Source organism: Pogonomyrmex barbatus, unplaced genomic scaffold, assembly GCF_055798465.1.
Source record: "Pogonomyrmex barbatus isolate J1 unplaced genomic scaffold, ASM5579846v1 scaffold1, whole genome shotgun sequence".
Taxonomy (NCBI): domain Eukaryota; kingdom Metazoa; phylum Arthropoda; class Insecta; order Hymenoptera; family Formicidae; genus Pogonomyrmex; species Pogonomyrmex barbatus.
Genome location: NW_028297098.1, coordinates 24,955,712 through 24,967,223, shown reverse-complemented (window position 1 = coordinate 24,967,223; position 11,512 = coordinate 24,955,712). Strand labels below are relative to the sequence as shown.

General features: G+C 32.8%; 2 protein-coding genes across 3 annotated transcripts; one reads left to right on the top strand and one right to left on the bottom strand.

Moving 5' to 3' along the window:
* The first annotated feature begins 163 nt into the window (after window positions 1-163).
* On the top strand, window positions 164-2,480 carry LOC105422466 (uncharacterized). The gene is made up of 4 exons (XM_011631832.3): window positions 164-347; window positions 1,130-1,388; window positions 1,801-2,001; window positions 2,319-2,480. The coding sequence occupies exons 1-4, from the start codon at window positions 251-253 to the stop codon at window positions 2,380-2,382; spliced, it is 621 nt and encodes a 206-aa protein (XP_011630134.2). The 5' UTR covers window positions 164-250; the 3' UTR covers window positions 2,383-2,480.
* On the bottom strand, window positions 2,477-11,392 carry LOC105422468 (arylsulfatase J). 2 transcript variants are annotated; one of them, XM_089085331.1, is made up of 8 exons: window positions 11,161-11,392; window positions 9,867-10,040; window positions 8,841-9,053; window positions 8,078-8,327; window positions 7,732-7,911; window positions 7,140-7,406; window positions 3,134-3,407; window positions 2,477-3,003 (listed from the first exon to the last, which is right to left on the bottom strand). In XM_089085331.1, the coding sequence occupies exons 1-8, from the start codon at window positions 11,344-11,346 to the stop codon at window positions 2,838-2,840; spliced, it is 1,710 nt and encodes a 569-aa protein (XP_088941457.1). In that variant the 5' UTR covers window positions 11,347-11,392; the 3' UTR covers window positions 2,477-2,837. The 2 variants fall into 2 exon arrangements, with proteins under 2 accessions (XP_088941457.1, XP_011630136.2); XM_011631834.3 differs by having other exon boundaries at window positions 11,233-11,392.
* Window positions 11,393-11,512: the final 120 nt, after the last annotated feature.

Genomic DNA, 11,512 nt, shown 5'->3' with positions numbered 1-11,512 from the left:
AGTCAAGTAGATGATCATGTCAGGCTTAAAATATTTACATTACTCCGTATCTCAACTTTTTTTCCTTGGGAATTCCTCGTCTTGTATCTTGAACACTTTGCAACCGCAAAAATTGTAAGCCGTACATTACCGCTACATCCTCTGATAGCTATATATAAATGAGGAAAAAATTTCCTCATTTCATTACTTATCTAATGACATATCACGAGAAATTTCAGTTTATTCGCACTCTGCATATCGTACACTAATCATGAAGTTTCTCGCGGCACTATGTGCTTTTTCATGGATTTATACCAGCGATGGCATGATGTATGAAGATGAATTACCTCACGCAGGAGTATCGATAGGTACTAATTTAAATAAAATATTTTTCTTTTGCATTATATATATTAATTTGTTTTTATACAAAAAATATACAAAATATACAAAATTTTTAATTCGTTAAATTTTTATTTGTTTCATCAACAATATAGTGATTGTATTAATATAATAAAATAATCGAGACTTGCAGAATGTAGAATGTTATTATAAATTATACTAAATTCGCTGAAAAAAAGATTTATGAGCAAAAGTTATATTTTCTAATCAATAATAAAAAAGATTTATAAGCAAAAATTACTTTTCAATCAATATCTGCAACTAGAATTCAATACAGCAAACTTCTACCTTATCTGTAGATTTTTTATTTTATTTATTTATGTATACGTACACACACACACACACACACACACACACACACACACACACACACACACACACACACACACTTTTTAGCTATATTGAATGTTCTTGATTGATTTGATAATTTATTAAATATATACACATACAATATATATGAAATTCTTAATTAAATAATTTTTATGTTAAAAATCAGTATACAAATATTTGTGTCAAGAAGGCAGTTACGAGGAAAGACACAAAGTTGCTTAACAAAGTTCTCAGAATTCAATCATTATTATGAATAGATCGATAATCGTTGACCTCTTGCTTATCGCAAAGCACAGCGTATTCACGTTGAACGCATGAGAGCGCTTTATATCCCATGATTATTCCTTAAATGATCCGATAGCGTGAATAATCTATGGTTGACTCTCTCTTTCAAAATAAATCCCTGCAAATTTCTTAACAGGATGCGCAGGGAGACGTATGCAATTAAATGCTCAGATGAAAGAGGTGATGTGCGTGCCGAGGCATACCATGGTAAAATTAATACCTCAACCGGGCAACATTTTTTATCCAAATTACGCTTCGGTGAAGAGATGCGATGGTTTCTGTCCAAGAAACAAATCGTGTATGCCAGTCCAGCCAAATATTAAAAAGATTGTCGTGAGAATGGACAGTTACAATTCGTGTTATCACGTGTTGCTGGAGGAGCACACCAAGTGCAAGTAAGATAGTATTCTATGGTGTGCATTTCTTCATTTTTGCGTTTCTTCTTGCGTTTAAAAAAATTAATGACGCGTACGTAGCGCGCGTCTGTAGTGTTTAGTCGCATAAATAATGCATACAAAAATTTTGTATTTTAATCATTGTATTTTTAAACTAATTTTTGAAACTAAATTGACTTTAATAGGGAATATTAATTATGATTTATAATAAACTTTTTTTAAATATATTGAAATTGTATAATCTCTTTAACTTAAATATTATTTTATAATTAGAATTCTGAGAAGATTAACAGTTAACATGGAAAAATGAAAGCTTTCTTAATCAGGAAAATAGTTAGCACATAAACCGCAATGTTAAAAATAACGTCATACGCCGTTCTCACACTCGCTGTTGAAAAATACGATTTTTCAGATGTCAATGCAGCGTGAAGAAACACCATTGCAACATCAATCAGGTATATTCGGAAGATAACTGCGCGTGCGAGTGTATGAATAAAAAAGAATGCAATAAAGCGCGCCATATGGTGTGGGATGAAAAATTGTGCAAATGCACTTGCAACAAACCTGAGGAGATTTGCACGAGTGGTCTCGAATGGGTTCCCTCCCGCTGCGGGTAAAGCAATTGCAAGGAGAAAGAACGAGTTCTCGAAACTCCTTTCAGTAACAAGGATCGTAATCATTGAATTAATCTATTTTATTTCTCTCTTGAGTCTTTTTTGGAAAATAACTACCGATAACTAATTAAAAATAATTTTTGCGATCCATGATACTGAAAGCTTATGCAATATAAATATAAATATAATATAAATATAAATAATCTCCAAATATAATATAATATTAACATAAATAACCTCTCAATTGATTTTTAAAATAAAAAATAAAATAAATAAAATAAAAAATGCATGAAAGTTAGGCACTTCTGTATTTCAGGTGCGCCAAGGTGATGGAGGCGTATCAAGAAATAAAATCTAATAACGATGATATTAGAAAATGATCAGTAAAATAACGCAGTGGCTCAAAGGATATTCTACCCTATTTCGAAATATTGCTATTATTTGATAGCACATTAAGAATAAACAAAGCAGTCACCAATTTTATGTCTCGATTTATTCGTTCGTAATAAAATTCTTTATACACATACATTTCTTTTCTAAATACATTAAAGTCTTTGCTATATAATGACATTAACAAATTGAGCAACAAAACAGTGGATAAATCGCACTATAAATAACACTTTTAATTTAACATTGTTAGATACTTTTATGATTTATTAATGATATATGTTTTTTTATTATTAATGCATAGATGAAGGTAAAAAAAAATTAAATATAACAAAGTTGTTATAAGTTTTTTTTTATGTAGATGTGACAGCGCGTCTTTAGATCCGTGTATGAATTATACATTATTCTGCAGGAGTAAATAAAGACGAAATCTTTGACATTGCCATAATCAGTCATTTATCATAGCATTAGTAATTAAATCTCCGAAATTAGTCCAAGTATGGTCCCATAAACGAGGATCAGCTTTACTGTCCCAAGGAAGATTTCCAGGCAGAATCGCAGTACTGTTGAACTTCTTCAGCTCGTCATGAAGTTTTCCGACGATCGTAGGGAACCTACGACGATAATATATATAGAAAAAAAAATAAAATAAAATAACGTAATTATAGGCGCACGGTAATTTGCAGATTAAAATGAAATAAAGTTCTATGACATGACGTAGCCAAGTCTTCCAATTCCACTCACTGCTTAACAAGATTATTGTCCTCGCAAGGGTCCTGATAAATGTTGAATAGACACGCTTCTACCAGCGGTCTGCAGACAGGCAGACTGTCGTTCCGCGGCGGACACTTGATCATCGCGTTTTCACGCAGCATCCGAACAGCTTCCGCGGTAACACCCAATCCCACACTGGCAACTGCATGTGCCGTCGTGCTGTTGATCACACCGTTCACGTCGTAGACCCATTCTCTGCCAGATGGACCGTACCATCCGTCCCATCCTCCGTTGTAAGTAGATCCTACGAAGAATCGGATTGAATTATTATATTTATTATATTCTGCAATAAATATATATACAAAAGGAAAAAAATTACAGATATAGTCCGTTTGTCTCTCCCGTGTCTATCTTAAATCAGAATTTGTACTGTACTTGAGATTTTTGCGAAAAATTGCTTTCTATGTGGTGTACATCGAAAGAACGATTTTCTTGAAATTATAAAAATTTAATCACATACAAATCTAAAAATTAGTTTGTTGGACCACCAAAATAATTATGTCGAATGTTTAATCATAATGATGATACTGCAAAAATTTTTAATATTTTAATAATTAATTTGAACAACTTGCATAATTATTTTCATGGATCAACGAAATTATTTTTCAATAATTTCAATAAATAAACACATATAATATACATTTGATTAAAAAAACATAAGAAGAAAATTACAATATATTTACGAATTTTTATGAGAAGTTATAATTTTGCAATTTCGATATTTTCCATTGGCAATATTAATATGACCTGTTATCTAAAATTATTCAAGTTTATCAATTTATTTTAAGCGCAATGTAAGTGTAATGTTTTAGTTTTCAAGAAAATACGAGAGTATAATTAGAGTATAATTTTATAAGTAGCAATTAAGATTGTACATTCAGAAAGAATTACACTTTTCTCATCTGTTAAATATTGAGAAGAGAATTGCTTGAAGATATCAACAATTATAATATTCGTTTCAAGATTTTACTTACTTATTTATTACTTAATAAAAAATATATATAACAATCTTTAAGTATTAATATACATTACTGTGTATATATATATATATATATATATATATATATATATATATATATATATATGAGTTGATTTAAGTCTCTTTCCAATATTTATTTTATATTAAAAAAAAATTACAATACGGAAAAATATAAATATTTCGTAGTAATGTGATTTTTGATTATCCATCGTGAATAAATTTCTTATTTAACGGAAATATATATAAACATTATTCCCCCAATTTGATAAGCGTGCGATCTCATACGTATTGATATTTGATACGTTACTTTTATATTTTTACAAATTTGCCGTTTTGTTAATTTTAGATATTTTGGATAACAATAATACAGAGAGATAGTCGGCAGTCAGTAATGATGTTGCAACTACTATATTTATGTATATATATATATATATATATATATATACATAATATATTGATATGAAGATCGATTGCACATTGCCATTCGCTGCCAGTTATCTCATGAAATACAACTGCATGTAACATCGTTGTTATTTGATTCAAAGTGATTGTATTACAATGAAACATTTTTTATTGATAATATTTTTACGATTGTATCTCGTTTTGTTAAAATGTACCTAATGTGCGACTATAAAAACGGAATAAAAAATGAAAATATATCAGCGTTTTGAAAAAGATAGTACATTTATAACGCACGCAACTCAATAGTAAAAAACAAAAAGATGCACAATCTCATGTATCTCTGAATGGTTCGGACAATTAACATACATATAAATAACGTAGATGACATAACATAGATATATTCAAAATTATATTCTTATAAAATGTTTTTTATCTCAAAACTGGTTCATGCAGTTTTATAAAATTTTTTTCAACTATTTATACATCTTGTTGATTAAAAAACAAATATGCATGAAAATTTTAGTATAATAGCGTATATTATAGTTTATATCTTAAAATATAATTTTTATATCTTTTAATGGCATTTGCAAGTCTATTCTTTTTTTCTCGTGAAATTATATTTATTATTAACAGTGTAAATATTGTGAAAAAATACAGATTTAAATCATATATGAATAATTCATGTCATTCATAGAAGAAGGTGTTTAATTTTAAGACACTAAACTGTTTGATTTTTTGTCTTTTTTGAATAGCGTGTTAATCTTAATGTGATTTCGATTTAAAAATTAACTCGACTAAAATATTTAAATTTGAAGCAATTTTATATATATATATATTTTACCTTTTTTTTACTCTTTAACTTTATCTGTTTTTTCTTGCTTTTGTTTGTTCAGAAATGAAAATTCAGTTTTTAAATCTGCCAATTTACAAGCCGCCTTTTTAATTTTGATTCGAAGATTTCGAATTTCCTGTTTAATATGCAATTGTACTCGTTCAATATTGATTATACAATTTTCCATTTCAGTATCTTGAAACTGCATTGTTTCTAGCTTACTAGTCGGTAAGACTTTATTGCATACTTCCCACAACATGTTGTGGGTTGTATTCACTTTTTTACATTCCACTATTATCGTAGCAAGTTTTTCTAGTGAATATTGGTATCTACTAATGAAACTTCGAAGAGAATTAAATTGTCTAGCAAATTGCGCAATGTCATCCGGTTTTGAAGTTGGCTCTGACTTTCCATCCGAACATTCTTTTTCAACCACAATAGAAGAAGAAGAAGAACTACTGCTTTCAGATTCTTTAGACAAAGACGAATCATAAGTTTGTTCAGGCAGATTCAGATTAATATCCTTCAGGTTAACACTAACCGTGCAATTTACGCAATAGAACTGCTTAGAGCCATCAAAGATATTTGAAAAATGAAAATCCTCATCTTGTGTGCAATTATAATGTATGAGCTTTCCGCAGGTATCATCGCAGCGAATACTGGCACCTATACCATACTTGTCATCTATAATCTTATTGCAGCGGTGACAAACAATATCTGCCATACTAGTGAGAATCACTCGATGCGTTGCACGGTGTGAAGAAAGTGTCAGCAGGTCGCTCGACAGATGATTATCAAAGTTTATCGGGAACTGTAGCCTGCCGATACAAATGTGACCGTGGTGAGAGAGAGAGAGAGAGAGAGAGAGAGAGAGAGAGAGAGAAACAAAAGTAATACAACTGAGAAACGAACGTTAAAGACGATAACATGTACATCGAGAATTCAAGCGAAATTGCTCAAGATCGTTACCTACGAAACCACGTTCCAATTTATGGAAAATCTTGTTTAATTCTTAGAAGTAAATTCCGTCAAGAGTTTAGCGGTTCGGCTCTATAAACTGTTAAGAGCGATTCCAAGAGCGGCGTTTTCAGGGCGATAAGACGATCATCAGATGTGAGAGAATCAATCGATACAGGCACAAACGAAACGGCTGATCGCTCTAACTGCACTTAATTGCGATATATATTCACTCAAAAACCTCAATCTCATGCGTTCAGACTGTTGGATTAAATCGAGACAAATAGTATCACGTATATTCGGAAGAGCCGCAGCAAACTTAAACTTGACGTTCCGCGAAAGATGCTAACGCAATAGAGGAGAGACGCACGATTACGCGCTCGCAGGCCTCTCGTGTTAGAGAACACGCCGATGTTTCGAAAAATTTGCAAAAAATTGTTTTCTATTTATGAACCTCTTGTGACGTTGTCAAGGTTTAGTTTTGCCGTTTCCTTTTGAAGTTTTTCACAATGGAATATCAATACATACACACATACACACACACACATTTTTTTTCATTCGACCTGCTCTATATATATATATATATATATATATATATATATATATATATATATAGATCGAATGAAAAATAGGAAAAATAATCTGAAAATTATTTTCACTTCTGTATCTCTCTAAATTTTTATATGCCTTAATAAAAACATTCTCTTTATATAAAAAAAAGACACTAGAATTCCCTTAGAATTTCCCTAGTCGTCAAATTTAGATTGAAATTCATTTCATTACGGAACCGGAAAACTCTCTCTTACCCTGAATGAGTTTCCAATCGCCAATCGTAATACCGGAGACCCCATAAATATCATCGATATTGTGAAGTATGATCGTGCGCGGCGATTCGGTATCGTCGCTAAGCGCATTCCATAGATCCATGCCGTCGACAGTTAAGTTTGATGGATCACCGCCGGCGGCTGTTATAAGCGTCGGCAGCCAATCGGTAATATGTATCATCTGTCTGGTTACTCGGCCAGGCCGCACCAGTTTAGGCGACCATATTAATCCCGCACCCCTGACGCCACCTGTAAAATAATTGAATGGAAAAGATTGATACGAGCGTTACGTATTAAAAATACGGTGGGCTTGTAATGTAAAATTTTCGATTAAATTTTTATGAGATTAATTTTTATTAATTTAACAAAATGCTGACTTGAGTTTTTGCAGATACACTAATTAGAATATAATTATAAAAATCATGATGAATTCGTGTTGAAAAAAATTGCAAAGTTATTTTCTTGCTGGAGTTAGTAACTGTTTTTGTTGGAGGAATTTCAATCGCATTTCGTCTATAATTTCGTATAATTGTCTGATTAATTTGTCAATAATATTAGTTAAATGGGGAATTACCTTCCCAAAGGGTATTTTTGACACCCCTCAGCGGCCAGTTAGACGCTGCATTCAAGTTAAATCCGGCGGCAGGGCCACCGTTGTCCGTCGAGAAGATGATTATACTATCTCGCAGCATATCTTTTGTACGCAAAGCTTGAACTACTTGGCCCACTGATTGATCTAGTTTACTCAGCATGCCTATAAGAGAATCCCAAAAACTATCAAGAATTCTAAGGTTCTTTTGTAATTGCGTAATTATATTTTTAGTATCTCGCTCTATTTTTTTTTTATTATTTTATAATCCTCCTCGATCAGCCATTCACATTAACTTTAATTTTTATTTCCTAAAGCACTTGTCAATTACCTGCGAAACGCCTTCGATTGTAGTCGAAAATGTTAGTGAACTTAGCGACCTCTTCGTCCGGCGCCGGAAGTGGATTATAAGGATTTCCGGAGTGCACAGCTGCGTGAGCCAAATACAGGAACATCGGTCGGCTAGAGTTGTGCTTGTCGATCAATCTCACCGCCTCTTTTGTGAAAATATCCGTAGAATATTGTCCGTGTAAGTCCCACGTCGCTTCCATACCTTGTCTCATATCCAAGCCCCAATATGGCTACACAAAATTTTCAGATTTATCTTCTTACATCTCACAACGAGTTCAGCGTAACTAGAATTTCATATAATAATTGCAAAACGATTTTTTGGTGTAATAAATATGACGTATTACATGTTAAAAAACGATTAAAATAGAATATTAATTTTAAATGTTTAGAATTCCCAAATATATATATATATTTACTTCGCTTTTACATTGATTAAAAATTTAGTTTTCTGCATGCTTGCTTTTATCTCATAAATGCTTTTATTTATATTTATATTTGATTTTGAATATAAATGCACACACACACACACACACACACACACACACACACACACACACACACACACACACATCATTCTTATCTTATCTTATGCACTACTAAACGAACTTTTCGTACTAGTTAAGCGTCGAAATTATCGAATCAAAAATTGTTGCAATTTTATCAATGTCATTTTATCATATTAAATTATTTATTTTAATTGTATATTTTTATATATATCTTGATTATATATTATAGTAGCTCACATCTTCAACAGCCGTATGATCGAAGTAATCTTGGTGACCCGTCCAGAAGCCAGTGTGGGTGTCGAATCCCCTGTAAGTCGGGGTGTACTCCTTTTTATAAAATCCTAGATGCCATTTACCGACAATGTGCGTGCTGTATCCAAGCTCGCGTAGATATTCCGGCAAGAGTTTCTCGTGAAGTGGTAATCCTCTTGGCTCCGCACCTTTGAGAACCTGAATTATTCAAGAAGTCTAAATCTTACAGAGAGAGAGAGAGAGAAAGAGAACTACCTACGTTCATAATAATATTCAGCTTTTTTTCAGTGAACTTAATTAAAGTCTTGCCAGTCGTATTAACAGTTGGAAAAGATATTTTTAATCTAGAATTTTGTTCCTTAAAAATTTATCGAATCTCGCGAGCGTTGGAAAAAGTTAGTTTTGACGATTATCTTACGAATACGAATTGGAAAATTGCGAAGATGCATTATTCACACGTTATTAATTGCGCGATAGTGAGAGGGATGAGATTAAACTGATCGATTACGCAGCCTTTTGTCAGCTTTGCATGTAGACACGCGTATACAGCGCTAAAAACGTGTATGCGAACAAAGTAGCAACGTCTCAATCGCTCAGCATGATAATTTCCAATTGAACAATCCAGGTCAGCGCGGCAAAAGTGTAAGCGCATAATCTCCTCTTTTGTCACCTACGTTGCGAGCTGAACAACGACATTTCCGCCAATTGATAATTCTCAATCGCATTTATTCAATGACAGGTGCAACGACAGTTAAAAAAAAAAAAAAAAAAACAAATTAATCGCGATTTTAATTAAGCGATTTATATTACATTTATATTACAATATTATTATTCTTATTAAAAAAAACTACCTGACGAAAGAGAGATGACAAATTGAAGCTTTTGAACGACTTGGTCGCATTACAAGATTAAATTTACTTTGGAACCGCCGCTTTCATTTGCTTTCTCGTATCACGTGCTTAAACTCTCAATGAAGCGCACGACACGAGACGTTGCACTTCTACCACTTACGCCGTGCTGCATTCCAGTGTGAATGGGATGTTTGCCGGTCATCAGGGCGCTTCTCGATGGTGTGCAGATCGGAGTGACATAATATCTATCGAGGAGCAGTCCGGAGTACGCAAGCGCATCGATATTCGGCGTCGGGATCTGTCCGGAGCCGTGAAAGCCAACGTCATTCCATCCCTGATGAAAGTGAAATTAAATTTATATAATCCTTATTAAAATATTCCCCACGATTTTACAATAATTAAGTTAAAATAAAATAAATAATATAAAATATAAAATAAATATTAATATAATCCTTATTATAAAATATTATTCTTTACGATTTTTTTCGTGTTTTCCCACGTAATTTGTACATCAAACGTGACAAAGTCATATAGTTGTATAAGAAGAGAAGGATGACGCACACTTCATTTTCATTTTCTTTGACGTGAAAGAATTTATGCTGTATATAACATGGATAAAAAATATATACGGACAATTTATAGAATACGTGTGCATGGAGATGTTAGGAAAGATATATGAAAAGAGTAAATCTGCCTCGGGGATAAGATGAGTTTGCGTTTTGACAGAAAGGAGACATTACAGACTTAATATATTCCATTGCGTGACTGATAAACTCGTACTATATAAATAAGTAGATACTCGGCTTTGCATAATGTCGAGAAAGAACCTGTTACTGCGACGTTCTTCATTCCACCTTTATTTAACAAACATATTAATCCAAAAACTTTTAATATTGAAAAATCAAAAGAAGTATTGAGGACAAATAGGAATCGAAGTGTGATTAACGAAGCGCAAAATTAAGTTTATTCTATTACAATACATATGTTTTAACTCAATTTCGAACCATCTTTAATGGGAATGCAATTCGATAAAAATCCCGTTTCCGGAGTTCTAAATAAAAGTGAAAATATTTTTTCTGAGAATTAATGTATCGCTCACACTGATTGCAAGGCCAAGTGACGTAAATTGAGATAATGAGTAAACATCCACAAGTCGAGAAATACATAAGAAAAACATGGAAACATCAATTAATATAATTGGTTATTAATGAGCAGAAATAAACATAAGAAAATTACAAAAGAATTTTTTCTAAAAAACAGCCAATAGTTTAAAATAACAGAAAATTGATAATGTCGAAGTCAAAGTTATAGTCGAAAGTCTAAGTCACAATGAAACTTTTTTGACTCTGCTTTCAACACTTATTTACTCTGGTCACCTTCTTTGATCTTTGTTTAATTTTTTAGCATGTCTGAGCCCTAAGTAGAAGTCGATTCGCATAGAGCTCTCATTCTACCTTTAACGATTTATCATTTTCGTAGTGTTTTGAGAGACCGGATGAGATCGCAAACCTCGAAAGACAACTTGCCAAATCGTCGGCCAGGATGAAAACAATGTGCGGTTGCTTCGTCGAAGTCGCATGGACCGTCGCGAGCAGCAGGATCAGGGATGTCCACTGTGCGATTCCCGATGGATAACGCATGGTTTCCCGCTTCCTTTAAACCAGCGTGACGTGTTCCCAGTGGAACCGGTTCGCGATTCCTCCTCGAGAATACGAAACGGACTCTAAATACTTGTGCGGCGACCGGCTGCTCGAAACTATCTTCTTCGCTCGGCTGTCTTCCGAGTCGTCTTTTTCCGGGTACCAA

Bases quoted from the DNA above. Each gene is read 5' to 3' on its own strand.
- LOC105422466 (XM_011631832.3), top strand. From the start codon at position 251: ATGAAGTTTCTCGCGGCACTATGTGCTTTTTCATGGATTTATACCAGC. The intron at 348-1,129 runs GTACTAATTTAA...ATTTCTTAACAG, and splicing joins TCACGCAGGAGTATCGATAG to GATGCGCAGGGAGACGTATG. The intron at 2,002-2,318 runs GTAAAGCAATTG...TCTGTATTTCAG, and splicing joins TGGGTTCCCTCCCGCTGCGG to GTGCGCCAAGGTGATGGAGG.
- LOC105422468 (XM_089085331.1), bottom strand. From the start codon at position 11,346: ATGCGTTATCCATCGGGAATCGCACAGTGGACATCCCTGATCCTGCTG. The intron at 10,041-11,160 runs GTAGAATGAGAG...CACTTTCATCAG, and splicing joins AAAATGATAAATCGTTAAAG to GGATGGAATGACGTTGGCTT. The intron at 3,004-3,133 runs GTGAGTGGAATT...TTATCGTCGTAG, and splicing joins GACAATAATCTTGTTAAGCA to GTTCCCTACGATCGTCGGAA.